The following is an 18,449-nucleotide window of genomic DNA, read 5'->3' as shown; positions in this document are numbered from 1 at the left end:
ACTAGCTGAGAGTTTTCCAAAACTGATGAAATACATCAAATTATGATTCCAAAAACCTTTTAAAAATCCCAGGATGTAAAAATAGGAAAAAAAAGTTTATCAATATCATGATCAAAGTATGAAACCTAAAGAAAAAACATTTCTTAAAAGAATCTCAGGGGAAAGAAAGAGACATGAGGTTCACTGAAGCAATAAGACTGGCTGAAATTTCAGTAGATACTATGAAAGCCAAAAAAGCAATGGAATGACCAAAAGGAAGAATGCTGTAGGAAAAAAAAATATATCAAACAAAAAACAAAACAAAGGAATCTTCCAGCCTAAAATTTTTTTTAATTTTTTATTGTTATGTTAATCACCATACATTGCATCATTAGTTTTAGATGTAGTGTTCCATGATTCATTATTTGTGCATAACACCCAGTGCTCCATGCAGAATGTGCCCTCCTTAATACCCATCACCAGGCTAACCCATCCTCCCACCCCCCTCCCCTCTAGAACCCTCAGTTTGTTTTTCAGAGTCCATCGTCTCTCATGGTTCGTCTCCCCCTCCGATTTCCCCCCCTTCATTCTTCACCTCCCACTATCTTCTTTTTTTTTTTCTTAACATATATTGCATTATTTGTTTCAGAGGTACAGATCTGAGATTCAACAGTCTTGCATAATTCACAGCGCTTACCAGAGCACATACCCTCCCCAGTGTCTATCACCCAGTCACCCCATCCCTCCCACCCCACCCCCCACTCCAGCAACCCTCAGTTTGTTTCCTGAGATTAAGAATTCCTCATATCAGTGAGGTCATATGATACATGTCTTTCTCTGATTGACTTATTTCGCTCAGCATAACACCCTCCAGTTCCATCCACGTCGTTGCAAATGGCAAGACCCCATTCCTTTTGATGGCTGCATAATATTCCATTGTATATATATATACCACTTCTTCTTTATCCATTCATCTGTTGATGGACATCTTGGCTCTTTCCATAGTTTGCCAGCCTAAAATTTTATGCTTAGTAAATATTATCCAGCAAAAATATCCTACAGACAAGGAAGGAAGGAAGGAAAGAAGGAAAGGAGGGAGGAAGGAATAAAACAGGTAGGAGAATTCATCACCAGTAGACCTGCACTCCATGTTGAAGGAAAATGTCCCCAGTTGGAAGCACTAAATTTGAGGAAAGAATGAACACTGGAAAGAGTTAATGATGATAACAACATCTTGTGGTAGTTAAAACATGTGGAAGCGGGCACCTGGGTGGTTCAGTCGGTTAAGCATAGGACTCTTAATTTCAGCTCAGGTCATGATCCACTGGGCATGGAACCTGCTTAAGATTCTCTCTCCTTCTCCCTTTGCCCCTCCCCTACCACTTGTGCATGCGTGCGTGCGTGCGCCTTCTCGCTCTCTCAAAAAAGAATGCGTAGAAGTAAAGTATATAAAACACCTGCATAAAAGATGGAAAGGAAGGAAATGAAATCAAGCTGTTCTAAAGTTTTTGCATTCTTCTGAAAGGGATAAAATACCTAATTTAAGGAAGTTTCTAATAAGTCAAGGGTATATATGTTTTTAATCCTTAGGGTATCCACTAATAAATAATAGAAGAATACATAACTCAGATGCTAATAGTGGAGAGAAAGATAACGAATTAATCTAGTTAGGCAAAAATGGAGAAGTAAAAGAAGAAACATGATGATTAAAAATAAGTGGCAAGTGATAGGGTCAGTTCCAGCTATCTCAGTAATTTTATCAAAAGTAAATGGACTAAATACTTATAACCAATGTCATGAAATGAAAAAAGGGAGATATCAGTGTAGGATACACAAATATTTAAATGGTATAAATAATAGTATGCCAGTAAGTTTTACAGTTCAGATCAGGGTTAGCCAAACTATGACCAACAAGCCAAATCTGGCCCACTGCCTTTTTTTTGTGAATAAAGATTTATTGGAGCACATCTATGCTCGTTTGCTTACATATTATCTATGGCTCTTTACCCACCATAATAGTAAGGTTGAGTAATTGCAACAGAGACAATCTGGCCCACAAAGCCTAAAATATTTACTATCTGGCTCTTTACAAAATAAGTTTGCCTAACCCTGACTTAGATGAGCTGTACAAATTTCTTGGAAAGTACAACTTACTAAACATGAGATAAGAAGTAATAAAAACTTTGAAGAGTCATATAGCTATTTTTTAATGATTCTGTAATTATTTTAATGTTCCCCACAGGGAAAACTCCTCACCCATGTGGATTCACTGGTAAATTATTCCAAATATTTAAAGGATGAATGCTCTCAGGCATATACCAATTACTCTAGAGAATAAAAAGTCCAAGTAAAAATACTTCCTAAATCTTTTTGTGAGGCCAGCCTATCTTTGATAAATTTGATAAGGACATTAGAAGATAGGAAAATTACAGACCAAAATCTCTCATTAAAATAGATAAAACAAAATTTTAGTAAATTGAATCTAGGTAGATAGATAGATATTGAGAGAATAAAAATACATTATGACAAAAATTTTTTGTTCCATAAATGCAAAATTTGTTTAACATTTTTCTCTATGTAATTCATTGCAGAATGAAAGAAATATATGATCATCTCAATAGATACAGGGAAAAAAGCATTTGATAAAATTCAGCACATATGATAAAAGATCTTAGCAAACTAAGAACTTTCTTAAGACGATAAAAGTTATCTACAGTAACCCTACAACAAGCATTATATTTAATAGTGAAATACTGAACACTTTTGCCCCAATTTCATAGGCCATTCCCACAACTTCTATTAAACATTATTCACATGGCCCTAAGCAAGAAAAAATACGTTAATTAAAGCTATAAAGATTACAAATGAAGAATTTAAACTGTCATTATTCACAGTGATTCTTCATGTAAAAAACTCAAACGGATCTATAAAACAACTATTAGAATTAATAAATGAATTTAGTAAAGTCACTGGATACAATGTCAAAATACAAAAATTGATTGTATTTTTATGTACTAGCAACAAACTCTAGGAAATTAAATTTGTAAAATACCATTAGTATAATACAATCAGAAACAAGAAATACTTAGGAATAAGTCTATTACCTAATAATATACTAACAAAATGTATGTACATCCTCAATACCAGAGACTACTTATAGCCTCACACATGTGCGTATGTGTGTATGAGTGAAATTCAGTAAGAATTAAACAGAGGCAATTAATTCTGAAAGGCTGGAATATTTGAAGGGATTGAATATAAATAGTGATCTAACTTGAGTTCATCCCTCAGTTCTAACTGATGTTTATTATCCAAATAGGTCCACTAGACATGGTCAGGAGGTATTTGATACAATTTGGTTGTCAGTCATCAGCCCTGTATTTTAACTACTGAAAATTTTGAGATAGATACCTGGGAATTGTCTCTTAATGTTGATCAGCAGGTTTCTGTTTGTATTCAATTTGTGAGTAGTAACTTGTATATTGATCCAAATAGTTTGGGTTTACTTTTAGCATTTTGCAAACAGTATTGTGAATTTATGTATATTACAGCCATTTTTCAATATGCGTTATATTACTGGTCCCTTTTCAGGCTTATTATGGAATCTTAGTAGACCTCCAGATTCTTTTGTTGTGTCGAATATTTAGAAAGTGATTCTAATTTATCAATCTTTTTTTTTTAATTCTTGTTTGAAATGAGTTTCTAAATTGGCTATTACCATAATTTCATTGATTCACACTTATTTATACTTTACCATATACGAAATTGGTACATATTTTACAATTGATGGCATGCCATAATTAGCAACATTTTTCTTTCTTAAAAATACATAGAATAATAATGTATCTTAATACTGATGACATCATTGATTTGATTAAATGCATATAGGTTATCATACCACCTTGGCCATTTTATGGTAAATTATATCACACCAAGTCCTGTGTGTTATTTACAGTGTGAACCAAAGCTATCATCACCACCAGACATCATTTGCAGTACCTATCTCTAAAATTCTGCTAAGCTCAGGATATGAACTTTTTTATTATCTATAGTTCTTAGGACCCTGTAAGCCATAGAACAAGTACTAGACCAGTTTCCTATGCAGACTTTGTAGGTATTGGTTCTACATGTAAAGTAGAACTCTTGTTCCTTAATGGTCAGCTTGCCACTTATTAAATGAAATTTGCTCTCAACTAAATATTCTAAGATCAATAAATCATTTTAACAGAAAACCAAATTCTAATCTTGCATTAATATAACTTTGTCAGTAAATGACTCACAGACCTTTCTTATTATATTATGAAGATTTACATCAAATGGAGCCAGTTTGTCAAAGTTTTATTTTTTTGCCCTTCAGACTTACTGTTTACAACTACAATAAAACGGGGTAAATAATTCACTTTTCCTCAAACCTTCTACACTTTAAGGTATCCACTCAAGTTCTGTCTTTTACTATCTTCATTCACATTTCTTACTGTAAGAAATGATTTCCTTCTTTTCCTTTGATAAATAAAAACACATCTATTATCTTGAATATCTATCCATATATTTTAAAATATATGCCACTTTTGTTGGGGCGCCTGGGTGGCTCAGTTGGTTAAGCGGCTGCCTTCGGCTCAGGTCATGATTCCGGGGTCCTGGGATCGAGCCCCGCATCGGGCTCCCTGCTCAGCGGGAAGCCTGCTTCTCCTTCTCCCTCTGCCTGCAGCTCTACCTACTTGTGCTCTCTCTCTATCTCTCTGTCAAATAAATAAACAAAATCTTAAAAAAAATAAAAAATAAAAAATAAATAAAATATATGCCACTTTTGTTTCTAGTATAGAACCAAACATCAATGTTAATTACAACTTTTAACCTAAACTTCCATTTCATAGAGAAAACTCAGAGGTAGATAATTGAGCATAACAGACTGTCATATGCAAGCAATTTAGCATACCAGCAAGTTACACAGCACAAGGAACAAAACACCCACACCCACAATATCCCTTAGATATTTTCTTAAAGTTGCAAAAATGAAATAAACCTTATCAAAGGCAAAGGTATTGTATACCATATGAAAATTAGAGGCATTTTTATGTGCATATATATGTGTTTCCTTGGTAATTAACCAAGTTTTATATTCTAACTTAGAAATTATCTAGCTATTCAAAGATTTTTTATTAATGAAATTTAAGGCTAATGCTAAATCTTAAAGTTAACTAATTAATCACTTGGAAATTTTGTTTAAGCTGACACTCTAACCAACTTAATTACTGTTGATATCAGTTTTATCAGAATTATAGTTCAATTTAATAATTACATAATTTTACATTTTTCATAATCTTAAGCATTATTGGAAGCAATGTTAGCTTACCCATTAAGTAAAACCAGTATAGGAAGTTTAAATTCTAGATTAATCTGTCTGTCCATGAGAAAACCAACCTAAGTCTTAAAAAATAAAATAAAATGTTGTGCTTATATAATATACCATGCTGATAAAATCTGTAAGAAGACATAAAACTGTTTTTTTAAGTTGAGATATAATTCACATACCATAAAATTCACCCAGTGAAATTATACAATTTAGTAGTTTTTAATGTAGTCACAATTAGGTGTACAACCATAACAACTATCTAATTCCAAAACATTTTTATCATCCCTCAAAAGAAAACCATTAGTAGTCACTTCCCATTTCCTCCCTTCTAGCCCTTGGTGACCACTAATCTACATTTGTCTCTGTGGATTTGACTGTGGGACATTCCATTTAAATGGAATCATACAATAAGTAGTCCGTTGTATCTAGCTTCTTTCATTTAATATAATGTTTTTAACTTCATCCCTGTGTATTTTATGAATCAGTACTTCATTCCTTTTCATGGTTGATAATACTCCATTGTATGGATATACCACATTTTGTTTCTCCATTCATCAGTTTATGGGCATTTGGGTTGCCCTCTTTTTAACTATTAAGAATGATGTTGATATGAATATTCATATGTGAGTTTTTGTGTGGATATGTGTTTTAAATTCTCTTGAGCCTGTATCTAGGCATGGAATTGCTGGGGCATATGGTAACTATGTTTACTTTTGAATGGAATTACTGAGTCATTCGGTAATTTTGAGTTTAATTTAACTATGTCTAAGTTTAACTAAACTGCCAGACTTTTCCTAAGAAGCAGCCTTTTACTTCCCCATCAGCAACGTATGAGGGTCCCAGTTTCTTCAGATTCCCATCGACACTTGTTATTTCTCCTTTTTATTAAAGCTATCCTAGTGTGTAGGAAGTGGCATCTCGTCATGGTTCTCATAAGGCTGTTTTTAAGCCAGTTTATCAAACTAGTTTGATAACTCCAAGGATTCACTTTAATTGTGGATTTAAATTCTTATATTAAAATTCTAATGAGTTAACAATTTCTTGAAAAACTTTTTTCTGAAAAGGCTAGTATTTTCAAAGTATCAGAATTTCAGTTTCTTTTTTCTCTAGAGATTCTTTAGTTACCTATATTAGAATTATATAAGTACTTACTCATCTGTATAGATCAGTCAGAACAGGAGCTCTATTAAATTTAAAATACCTTGGGATCTAGTATCCATCTCCCTGGACAGCTATCCCTAAGGTACACAGAAAGTAAGAGATTTTTATTATCAATCAAAAACACTGTTTTTAAGCATGCAAAGAGAACTAGCAACTTCAGTTTTACCACTTAGCCATAGGGCCAAAATTAACACTGAAACCTAAGCCCAGACTTCTAAAGAGCAGTTCTTTTTTCAGTATGCACAAGACATTTTCATGAGTGATGTGAACTTTTAGTAGCAGGCAAACAGACATGTAAAAAGACTAACAAGCCAAATTTTTTGTCACTTGCCGTCCAACTTGTAACATATCCATGTCTGCCACCCAACAGATTTAATTCCACGGGTGGATTTCCTGTTGTTGGTGCCGTTAGTGAGGAATGTATTATTAGTTACAACCAAGCAAAATAAGAGCCCATTTACCAGCACCAGAAACAAACAAAGAAACACAGAAAACCAGAGTCGGAAAAAGGAAAGCAGAGACTGAATGTAATGTTTGGTTGCCACTTGATTAAAGGCAACCTTGGGTTTGAGGAGTCCATGAGGTGCCCTGCTCCAGCAAAACAGTTTAATTGGATCCGGCAGGGGGTCCATTTGGGTATTTTGATGGGACTCCCCAACACAGTCAAAACATAATTCTCAAAATTAAAACATAGTAATAAAAAAATGGATAGCAAATGTTGAAGTTTTAACTCATTAGTGAGAAAACCAATAGGATGATAAACTGATTCCAAAGATGATCCAAGAAACTCAGGTACTTATATATACACATATATAGTCATTGAAAAAAAATGAATGCTGGAATAAGATTATGAATTTAGATTCAAAACTAGGTAATATTCTCTAGGTCAGTAAAACCATAACCTTTGGAGTTACCCCATCTTCTAAATAGTAATCATTTGCTCCTTATCAGTTTTATTCAAGTTAACATCTCACTTTACAGCATTGTAAAATGTTTGGATCATAATTATTATAAGAGTAAATAGTCAAAAATTTTACATTTCCCTGGAGGGTCAAATGACCTTTAAAGTGGACTTGTTAGATAATGCTCAAGCCGGGCATAAAAAGTAAAGTAACTTTTTTTTCTTGGTCTCAAATCCACATTAGATTTTTTTTATAGGGGGAAATTACTACTCTGAGCAATTGGGGAAATGGAGTATCTTTAATGTGAGATGAAAGATAAGCTATAGAGCAGTTTCTCAGTTGGGTTGAACATGTTATCTTTGAGAGACATATCCAAACAGGAATGTCCATTGACAGCTGGCTATATAAATCTGGAGCTCAGGACTGAGTATAGATGGAGAAAAACAATTGGAATTTGCAGCAGTATGGATAATATGTAAAGCCCAAGACCAGATGAGACATCTAGGGAGTTAGTCTCATATGGAAGAATATAGGTCAGAGGGCTGAGCACTGAAGAACTCCAGTATTTAGTGATGAAAGAGATTAAAGTTCTTGTCAATGAGACACTGTAGTTTCATGATCAGTAGAATCAAATGTTTTGTCACATACATGATTTATTGAGAGGTCAGAAGGGTAAGGACTGTGCAATGATAGGATTTTGCCATGTAAAGTCACAGGTGACTTTACAGCTTTGGGGTCACATGAGTGGCTCAGTCAGTTAAGCGTCTGTCTTTCGCTTGGGTCATGATCCCAGGGTCTTGGGATTGAGTCCCACACCGGGCTCCCTGCTCAGCCAGGAGTCTGCTTCTGCTCTCTCTCTCAGATGAATAAATAAAATCTTAAAAAAAAAAAAAAAAAAGGCAGCTTTGGTGAAGTAGTAGGGACAAAGCCTGATTTAATTTAGTTCATGATAGACTAGGAAGAGAGGACAGACAACTGCTTGAGGAGATTTTTAGCCAAAAGTCAGTAGCCAGAGGGAGAGGGAGTATCAAAGAAGAAAGGTGGGTTTTTAAAGATGGGTTATATCATAGTCCATTTGCATACTGACATCACTTTTTTTTTTTTACTTCCTACTCATAATCTTTAGTTCACTCAGCAATGGGAAGGGCACTGTGGCAAATCTAGTGATGCATAAGGTGCATGCTGATATAAAATATCAGAATCCTAATATAACCAATAGAAACTAGAAAACAAAGGGCTAGGAAACAGGAGTCATGACACCAGGGAGACTCTGAGGAGCTTTATAAATCAGAAAGCATTAAAGTATATCCTGAAGGATTCAGGCACTAAATGAAACTAAATGACAGGAATAGTTTTCCAGGCAATGGAAGCAGAACAAATAAAAGGATACAAAATAGGGGAATAGAAAACATATTTGTACTAAAACAGTAAGCTTCACATGGGTTAAATTAACCGGATTAGACCCCAGAAACCTCTCCCCTCAATTAGGTAAGCAGAATTGAAAATGCCTTCACATGTTCTCGTTGAACATTATGATATTCCAGATTCTTTAGGAAGCTATGCACAGTTGTCATATCGTAAGAATGCTTTTAAAATTCTAAATAAAGTGTTTTATTTTTTGAGGAAAAGTTATTTATTTACAAAAGTCATTTTAACATAACTTCTTAACCCCCTAAATGGTAATCACTATACAGATTTCCCTAAATTTTTTCAGAAGTTTTGTCCACATAGTGTGTGTTGGTGGTATAGTGGTGAGCATAGCTGCCTTCCAGAATTTTTTCAACATAGTGGAACATTTCATTGCTGTGATTGAATGTCCATGAAAAAAATTTTTGAATCTTCCTAGCTCATCTCAAATACATTTTCAGGATAGAAGTATTACTGAAGACATTTCCCTATACTTTTAAACTTTTCTATAGCCTAAAGAACATTCCTGAATATTTTACAAGGAATAACTTTTTTGTGGATAACTTTTAAAATACAAATTGAGAGTTGTAATAGAATTCCATTTTCATGGAAATAATGGGGAGAAAAAAGGTAGATGCTAGTTTATCCAGACTTTATTAAGGTAAAAATAAAATCATCAGAAGTTTTCAATAACCCCGGTGAGGAGTGTGCTAAAAAGAGTGATGAGAGGTGGGAAAACTACTGACTTCTCTGTCACAGGCATTTGATTGAAGACGGATCATCAGCAAAACTGACCAAACTGTGACATTGCTTCGTATCCTCCAGCAGAAGTCTGCAAGTAAAATCATAGAAATGCAGGTAGTTAAGAGTGGACTTAAGGAGAGGTGACAGATTTAGGTCATGCATTGAAATAAATTGGCGAGGACACAGAAGAAATTTATTGTAAAATTAACCAGGAAAGAAAGTCCCCTAGAGTTGGGAATATAAACCCCACAGGAATCAGTTTTGAACCAGCTATGTGTAATACTGTCCTCATTAATGTTTTGAAAAAAGAGTTTGCATAAAGCACATAGCAAAATTATTAGGTTTGCAAATGGCTTTAAAAACTGTGAGTTAATGGAATGCTGATTAGAATAAATTGAAAGAATACAAATATTAATGTTATGGACCAATTCAAGTAATACAGCTAGGGATTAAAAATTCCAAATGATTCCTATCAAAAAGGGGTCTCATTTTTCAATTCAATTCATGGAAGGATCCTAAGGATCAAACAGTGTTGTTTCTTGTCCATAACTTCTGATCCCTCCACAATCTCACTCTCCCACCTTTCTGAACTCATCCCATATCAATTTCCCTTTCTACTGAAACACTCATTATATATGTGACCACAAATACTTATGTGATCCCAAGAATTTCTATTTTATCATTTCTAATCATATTAGGATTTATCTCAACGTAAGTATTAAATGTCATCACTGTTAAAAGATACTATATTAATGTATTTTGTATTTCAAAACAAGAAATAGAAAATCAAGATGGTGGTGAGGGTCATGTAAGCCAATTTTTGCAGATATTTTAAGGAAATGTAAAATAAAGAGGGTCATTTCAGATATATCCAACCAGGTCTTTATTAGACCAAAAAAGGCCAGTCTAGATGGATAATATAACTGCATATGCAGTATAATTTAAAAGATATGAAGAATCCTAACATCTGTGGCTCCCAGCTTGCCTGCCCTACCTCTCTCCCTGACTCACAGACATACATTTACTTTGGCTAGTAGAAACGGTTTTTTTCCCACCAACCTCCCATGGCGCCTGAAATTCTCAACAATAATTTTCTCATTTAGGAGAGAGGTACAGTAATTTATTCAGATAAATCAGTATAATCTGGGAACATAGACAAGTTTTGATAGGGAAGAAAAAAAGGAACATCTCAACCTGAGCATATGAGTTTGAAACACTGAAAGAGGAAAATGAGTTGAAATTTGGGAGAGATGCAACATGAGGGGACAAGGAAGAGGGAGGGAAATATGATTTTTCTTTGCCTCATAAGTAGTCTTTCCTAGACCCATAAAGCCTCAAATAGCAAAAGAGGTATCTGTTAGTTGGAACTAGAACAGATGTGGTTTTCATTTTTTAATCTTGTATGGCAAATCCAGAGTATCCACTTTTAATATTTTTTTCCTGAGGAATGTATATGAACTTGTCTTACTGATTTAAATATTTTTGTTTTTCTCTGAAAGTAACATAGTAACTATAAAATTAGTAACATTTACCTCCCTGTAGATAACATTGGGTTGCATTTCTTTTTACTAAAAGTTTATAGATTCCTGTGTTGAAATACTATTGTTTTAAGCTACATCTAGTAAATCCTAGCTGTAAGACTACTACTCAACTGGCTTTTCCCTCCTAAAAATTTGCCTGGATTATTTCAAAATAAATTAGATTTAGAGCTTCGGTTATACTGACCTGTAATTTATGGATGCGTATATGTTTTTACTTTGTAAATATAGTTCATTTACCCCTAAAATGCAAGGCAGACGGATGGGGACTTCAGGAAGAGCCATTACGAAGAGCACCAGTGTGAGTGGGGAGATGTACACACTGGAGCATAATGACGGCAGCCAGTCCGACACGGCTGTGGGTTCAGTTGGAGCAGGTGGAAAGAAAAGGAGATCCAGCCTGAGTGCCAAAGTGGTTGCCATAGTGTCTAGAAGGAGTAGAAGCACATCCCAACTAAGCCAAACAGGTGAGTGAAGTGAATCCCACTTAGACACCTCGAGTTCTTGCTGGAGAGACAAAAGTGGATCCTCGTGCTCTGGCTTGTGAGTGATTGTAGAGTGTACCGATTCTTCTTTGCAAAAGGAAGTTTATTTTCCTGTCTCTGAAAATCTGTTACATGTGTGTGTTTATTTTTTTTTTCTGTACAGCTGTCTAACCAGGTATCATTTGTCAATCTGTAAAGTGGTCAGATATTTTCCATGAGTTAAAAAAAAAGTAAAGCCATGTTTATAAATATGCAAGGAAATGCAAAGAAGTATTAAAGATCCAAATTGATTTATATGCAAGAAAAGCAACAGGATTCTCCTTTTCAAAATGTTCCATAATATAATTACTTATAATATAGGCTCTATATTTTTATAGAAAAGAAGGTCAGTTGTGCAACTTGAAATATAGTCTTCAAGGTACTGTATGAATATAATTATTGAACTGTAATTTTGTATTTTCAGTGCAAGTTAAAAAGCCAGCAGTTATTTTTACTTTAGAAAAATGGGTCAGTGGATTTGTGCAAAGAATGTCTTAATACAAATTTGAGTTTCAGATATTTTCTACTGCTTATAAATCTTAAAAGCTTTATGTCCTCAAGGTATATAGAAAAAAGCAAACACAGAAAGGAGGATGGTTATTTCTGTATTACAAAATATTTTTTAAATTGCCCAAAATTACATAATATTTGATCAGACATATTAGATAATTCATCACTATGCTCAGTACTATGGAAAACTAAAGGTAAGTGAAATATTGAATTGATTTAAATTGTCAGCACTTGCTTCTCCTGTTATAACCATTGGCTCCATATTTTTGTTCCTTAGCAGCAAAAGTCTTATAAAAAAATTTACTCATGCCAAAAAAATATCTTGAAATTCTTTTTATAGTTACCTTGGCATTCTGGAGAGTATTTTAAAATGTGCATTCTAGTGGACATATTTACAGATAAAGGTAGGAAATTGAGCCATCGAAAAACTGAACTAGAGTGCACAGTTATTTCAACAGAGTTTTTGTCTTTCTGAAAATCATAGAAGGAACCTAGATTAGCTAGAGTCTCTGTAATGGATCTGCCTCTATGCCATCCCACTAAGATGAGCTGTTCATTGTGAAGGAGAATCTTTTCTCTTCCTTAGGGTCAGACTTCTTCCTGAGGAGGAGACATTGTTCATTTGTGTTGTTTGATTTGTCTTATTTTCGATGGTGATGCTTCTTGGTTTTTGGTATTGATGTAATGATAGTTTACAAGGTGAGATGTGGATAAGTCTTTCACCTCCAGATTTGAAAATCTTTCATCACTTAGATGAAATGGAAATGTTCTTTGATGAACCAGTGCTTCCTGTGTGAGGTTTGACAGACAGCTTATTTTCTTAGGCTAACTCTTCATAGTCTCTCTTATTTGTCCCCTGTAGTTAGTTCCCTCTCTATCATTCACTAGTTACGTAGAATTACATTTTCTTAGAATAAAACACAACAATAATTTTACACAGGAACTATACTTGCTACATAGCTTTGTAGGTAATAGGTTCAAATGATTGTCATTGAAACACTTAGCCTCTTTGCTTTATTAATTTAAATTTTATTCCATTTATGGTCATTGCTGAATTTCAAATAATATTTACCTTCGGAAAAGATACATTGTTAATAACGTCCATGAAATAACCTATTTGAGGAGATTAGGTTACAATGTAAGGGACCAAAAAAGACATTGGATCACAAAGCCAAGCTAACAAAACAGTTCTATTCCAAAGTGACTCAGTGAATCAACTTTTACTTCATCTCTGTAGGACTCAGTTTGCTTATATACTGGGTGGATTGGACTAGATGTCCCCCTATGAACTTTCCAGGTATAAAGTTTTATGTCTCTTTTTCTACATCATAATTTTACCTATTATTTGATAACCTATTCTCATTCTTCTCGATCTTTCTAAAGCAGATGACAAAGGGTGACAAACCTCAGTCATCATGCCTCTTTGTCTCAGTGCAAGGCCTGGTTTTTCTCCCTGTTCTGTCTTCTACAAGTGATATGGAGAGGAAAACAGCCTTACTCATACATTAAAACAAGCTGTGTATTCTGTGGAATAGAATGTGTTACGTGTCATGTAAATGTTTAATTATTTTAATGTGGGAAAAAAAGACTAATTGAGCAAAGGCTTCTCGTCTAGTGAACCTCTAACCCGTACAGCCCGGGCTACAGCTTCTCTCTCCTCTACCACACAGACGACAGATAATCAGGGAAATGTGAAGCACTTAGAAGTAAAGTTTAATCAACTCTTTTTAGAACAATTACAAACACATCGCTTTTCTGTTTTTGTTTTTATAGCCTTTTATGTACTCAAAGGAATATATTTGAGTCTTTGAAATCAAGTAAAATTTATTTCAACAAATTGAAGAGCATAGTAAATTTTATACACACATATACACACATATTCTCACATATGTATATTTACTATGAAGAGTATTTACTCTGCTCTTTAATTATATATATAATTATTCTTATATATAATTTACTAGTCTCTTCAATTACATATAATTATTCTTATAGGATATTTCAATTATAAATAATATTAATATTTTTAAATCACCTTTACCACACTATTTATTCATAATGAAAGTAGGAATAACTTCTTTAAATATGTATTTTTTAGTAGGAGAGTGACATAAACAGGACATTTCCAATAACTCTAGGTGTTACTACTGGTAAATGTCTTTAAGCAATCACATACATAGCTAAAAACCTATTCAGTAAATCATAGCTGAATTAGATTGAAACGTGAAGTAGTGAAAGAAAGGAAAATTATAAGAAAAAGCTCCTGATCTAGCAATATTTTGGAATTGAATGAAGCTCTGAGTAACCTTAGGGCTAGGCTTTAGAACTCAAGGTAGATTTTAGCTTAGGTTTAGAGGCCCAGCCTGTGCAGTGTGAGGATTTGGTCCCTCACTCATAGACTAACTATATGACATTTCCCCAGTGGTAATCCCCTCCTTACTTATAAATAAAGGCATTTTTGAGAAGGGTTTATACATCTGTGAAGGATTATCCCTAAATAACACCCTTGCAATTACCTATAAATGTAAGGTAATTATTAGTATCATAAGAATGTGTCTAAGTTGAATAAACCTAACAACAAATTTACATTCTAGAGTTTTTTCCATGCACTTTTAAGTTATATACATGCATGGGTGTGTACATATAATTTCACTTCTTTATTGGTCATAACAAACTTAAGAAGTACCATTACTTTTATTCCCATTTTGAAATTGGAGAAACTAAGGCATACAGTGATTAGGTAATTTACTCAAGTTCCCATTGTAAGTGATTGGCCCAGAATTTAAACCCAGGCTTCCAGGAACTTAACAACTGTGTAAAAAAAGAAGAGTTTGAAATAAGGTTCAACAAACATTTAAGCACTATCCTGTTGGTAATGCATGATAGACACTGTACCAGGCACTGGGCTAGGAACTAGGAGTACTAAAGAGATGGATGAAACACTGTCCCTGCCTTCGAAGATATCAAAGTAGAAAAGGGTGAGTTACATATAAATATTCCAGCTCAGAAAGGGCAACTCTCCAATTATCACAGTGGTACAGAGGAAGCACAGGGTGATTCACTCTCTCGTGCAATCTTGAGAGACTTCCTTGAAGAGGTGAGACCTGTGCATTAAAAAATAAATCGGGAATATTATACAGGGAAGCCCATTCCAGGACAGAGGGAACAGCACGCTGATGAAATATTGAAAATGATGAGTGCTTACTCCCCTGGGAAATGAGTGCATCCTAAAATCATATGCAAGATTTCTTTAATGGATATTCCTCCTCACTGCAAGAGACAGGTCACCTCAGGACAGATCTTAGATCAAATAAACACTGTGCATCTGAGACTATGATTTCTGCTTAGAACTTTTAGCTTTTATGGAGAAAACATCTATAAATGTAAAATAACATTGGCTTTATCATCTAGAAATTGCTCAAATTACTTCATCTTATATTATTGAATAACTGTATCTCTAGTACTACACCAGCCACAGTAGGTATTTCAAAATTAAAAGTGTCATCCCCAGTGGAAGGAAGTTATTCACACTTGAAATAAAACATGAACCAAAGAACTAGATGAGATAATATAAAGCAAGCACCAAAATGTAGTAAACCCATGCCATTTATATATGTTACCAAAAGAAGTGGGAAATCAGATTGGTCTAAGATCTGTGTCTCAGGATGAGAGCACATGCAGAATTGGTAAATAATCATGGTCTAACTATTTAATAAAATTGTAATTTATTACATCATTAACAGCTGAAGACGCTTTATTAGATTAATATGTGAATGATTAAAACATTGATTAAATTATGGAAAATGTTGCAGGATTGTTTCATAATTTTCAAACAATTAAGAGTCAATTATCATGTACTAAGAATGTACTAAAAAATCATTTGTTTCTTTAACGGTATTCTGTACCTTTCTAAAAATTTTCCCCTATCCCAAATTTCATTTTCCTCTGTCTAATCCTTTCCTTCAAGACCCTGCTCAAGACCCTCTAACTCTCTGAGTTGTCCCCTGTTACTCCAACCTTTACCAGTACCTTTTTCTCTGAATTCCTGTTAGATCAAGCTCTCTGACTCTACTGTCAACTTGCTGCAAACACAAAAATTTGGGGGCTATTGCCATGAGCAAAGTAATAGGTATATATTTTGTAAGGAAACATATCTCACATGGACATGGATAAACAAAAATTTCCGTGACTTGCAAATGATGCACACTCCTGAGTAAAAGAATCTCAACCTGTACAAAAAATCCCTTCCGGTTACATTAAGCTCCTCGCATATTCTTCCTCTCTTTTTGTGCCACAGCAAGGCTCATGGAGCAGGGCCTGGGTTCCTACAGGTTCCACCCTGGCCTATAAGCCCTGCAGAGCCTTCCCCTCTTCCCGATCTGGCTGGCACATTTAGCGTTATCTGTTTTAGAGTTTAGGCATTTACAAAAGACAGAGTCACTACTGCCTTCTGGCTGCCCTATATTCCTGCAAAAATCCCTGAAGCAAAGAAACATAAAATAATTTTGTGGAAATTATTAAAAGGCTAATAATTTTGTGGAAAGGGGGAAGGAAAAATACGGGGGGAAAACACAAATATATATACATATATTTATATCAATAAATGATCCCAGCCCACGGACACAGTTGGGCAAAAGCAAAGATATATGAAAGGACTATAGTGGGAAATACAATTAGAAAAAAAGATGAGGCCAGGTCTTCAGAAGCCCTTTAAGGGACTTTGCTCACTGTTTGATGGAGACATTTTAATCAAGAAAATAGAAGAAACAAAGCTGTGCTACTGGAAGTTTAAATGGAAGCCAGGTGTACAAAACCAGGGAGGGAGCAAGGAGGTCAGTGTGGGGCTAATAGATGAAATGACAGATGATGATGCAGGGAGGGAGAGAAGGAGCTATGGAAATGGAAGAAATGAGCTTACTCAGAGAAAAGAATGGACTGAAGATGAAATTAAGAGAAGACAATGTGAAATGCCTTTATTCAGGAAAAACTACTAAGGGAAGAGGGAGAATATGGAGAAGTGGGGAGGGGGAGCAGGATCCAGAAAAAAGAATGAGGAGTAAAGATGAAGAGAAACGGAGTCCTAAGGGAGGAGAGAATTTTATAGAGAGGCTGGTGGCTGGTGAATCCTACAGAAGGATTGAAGAGGCTAGGGAATGAGAGTAGACCATTGGACTTGGGAACCAAAGCATTCTTCCTGACCTTAAGTTTGAATAGACTAGTGAGGTGGGGGTGAGGATAGAACATGCCTCGGGTGGGGACAGGATTCAGCCTGGTCCAGAGCCCATCCCACTCTCCATTCCATCATTCATTTCAGCTTTCTCTCTGTAACCATCATCTCATCCACACCCACTTAATTACTCCCCATCGGATGGGGTTCTTGTCATGAGTGGAAGGAACTAGAACAGCAGAGACTGGGTAAGAGCCCAGGGACATGGAGGTAGAGGGTCTAAAATGTGTGTGTGTGTCTGTGTCCGCGTCTGTATGTGTGTCTGTCTCAGAATAAAGGAGATCTGAGCGTTTTTCCAGGATGAGGTGTGGAAAAGGCACCTCTGGATGGAGAGATTGGAAGATATAAATACCAAGAATTTTAATTAACAAAGTCCCAGCGAACAGAGGGTATAATTCAAGGACACCAAAGTTATTCTTGGAGAGAGGGAAAGATGCTTCTCTCCCTGAATTTGATAGAAAAGAGGAAATGGTGGGGATCCAGAGGAGTATGCAATGGGAATATGAAGGCTGCAGGAATTTGAGTCAGAGGCCTTTGATCTTCTCCATGCAAATGAGGCGAGAGCGAATGGACAGAGTGAGGATACAGGGTGAGGAATGTAGTAAGAAATGAATAGGATAAAAGTACTGCTGAGCAGCTCTGGAATTCCAGCTGAGTTTGGATAGTGTAAAACCTCTGCAAGGTAACTTTAGAATGCAGTTAGCGGGATTTGCAGGGATCTAGTTCATGTTAGTTTTGTTTCCTTCAAGACTGTCATCCCCTGCTGTGTGTGCTCCAATGTCCGCACCATGATTTCTGAGATCATCATAGGACTCTTTGAAATCATACTGCCCATCTTTAAGATTCTGAGATAAAATTTGGTTAGATCTAGATTATTGTACTCATTTTGGAAATTCACCTGTCTTGGGCCGCCATTTACTACTTAGTTTGACTCTTCTCAGTATGAAGATTTGTCTCATTGGAAAAAGTTGAAGCTCTGCCCTCTCTCTTATCTATTGATATTACCTCTTCCTAAGGAAATGAGCAGATTTTTTTCTTATTCTTACTCAGAATACGGGTTAAAAGGCACTTTTTTGGCAGTTTATCTCAATGAAATTAATTCTT

The 18,449-nt window shown here is 35.1% G+C and overlaps 1 protein-coding gene across 50 annotated transcripts in view; it reads left to right on the top strand.

The window, feature by feature from the left end:
• Positions 1-18,449, top strand: part of RIMS1 (regulating synaptic membrane exocytosis 1) — a 490,044-nt gene that overhangs the window by 408,873 nt on the left and 62,722 nt on the right. For 30 of the 50 annotated variants that reach the window (XM_078055149.1, XM_078055110.1, XM_078055148.1 and 27 more), the window contains one exon: positions 11,316-11,551. The exons of 13 other annotated variants lie outside the window; for them this stretch is intronic. In XM_078055149.1, the coding sequence (XP_077911275.1) occupies positions 11,316-11,551 (236 nt within the window). The remainder of the gene's footprint in view (positions 1-11,315; positions 11,552-18,449) is intronic. 7 more of the 50 variants (XM_078055134.1, XM_078055127.1, XM_078055121.1 and 4 more) reach the window with 1 other exon arrangement.

This window comes from Halichoerus grypus, chromosome 9 (assembly GCF_964656455.1).
Source record: "Halichoerus grypus chromosome 9, mHalGry1.hap1.1, whole genome shotgun sequence".
NCBI classification, from domain to species: domain Eukaryota; kingdom Metazoa; phylum Chordata; class Mammalia; order Carnivora; family Phocidae; genus Halichoerus; species Halichoerus grypus.
Note: the sequence above shows the minus strand (reverse complement) of the source record. Positions and strands in the feature narration are given on the sequence as shown.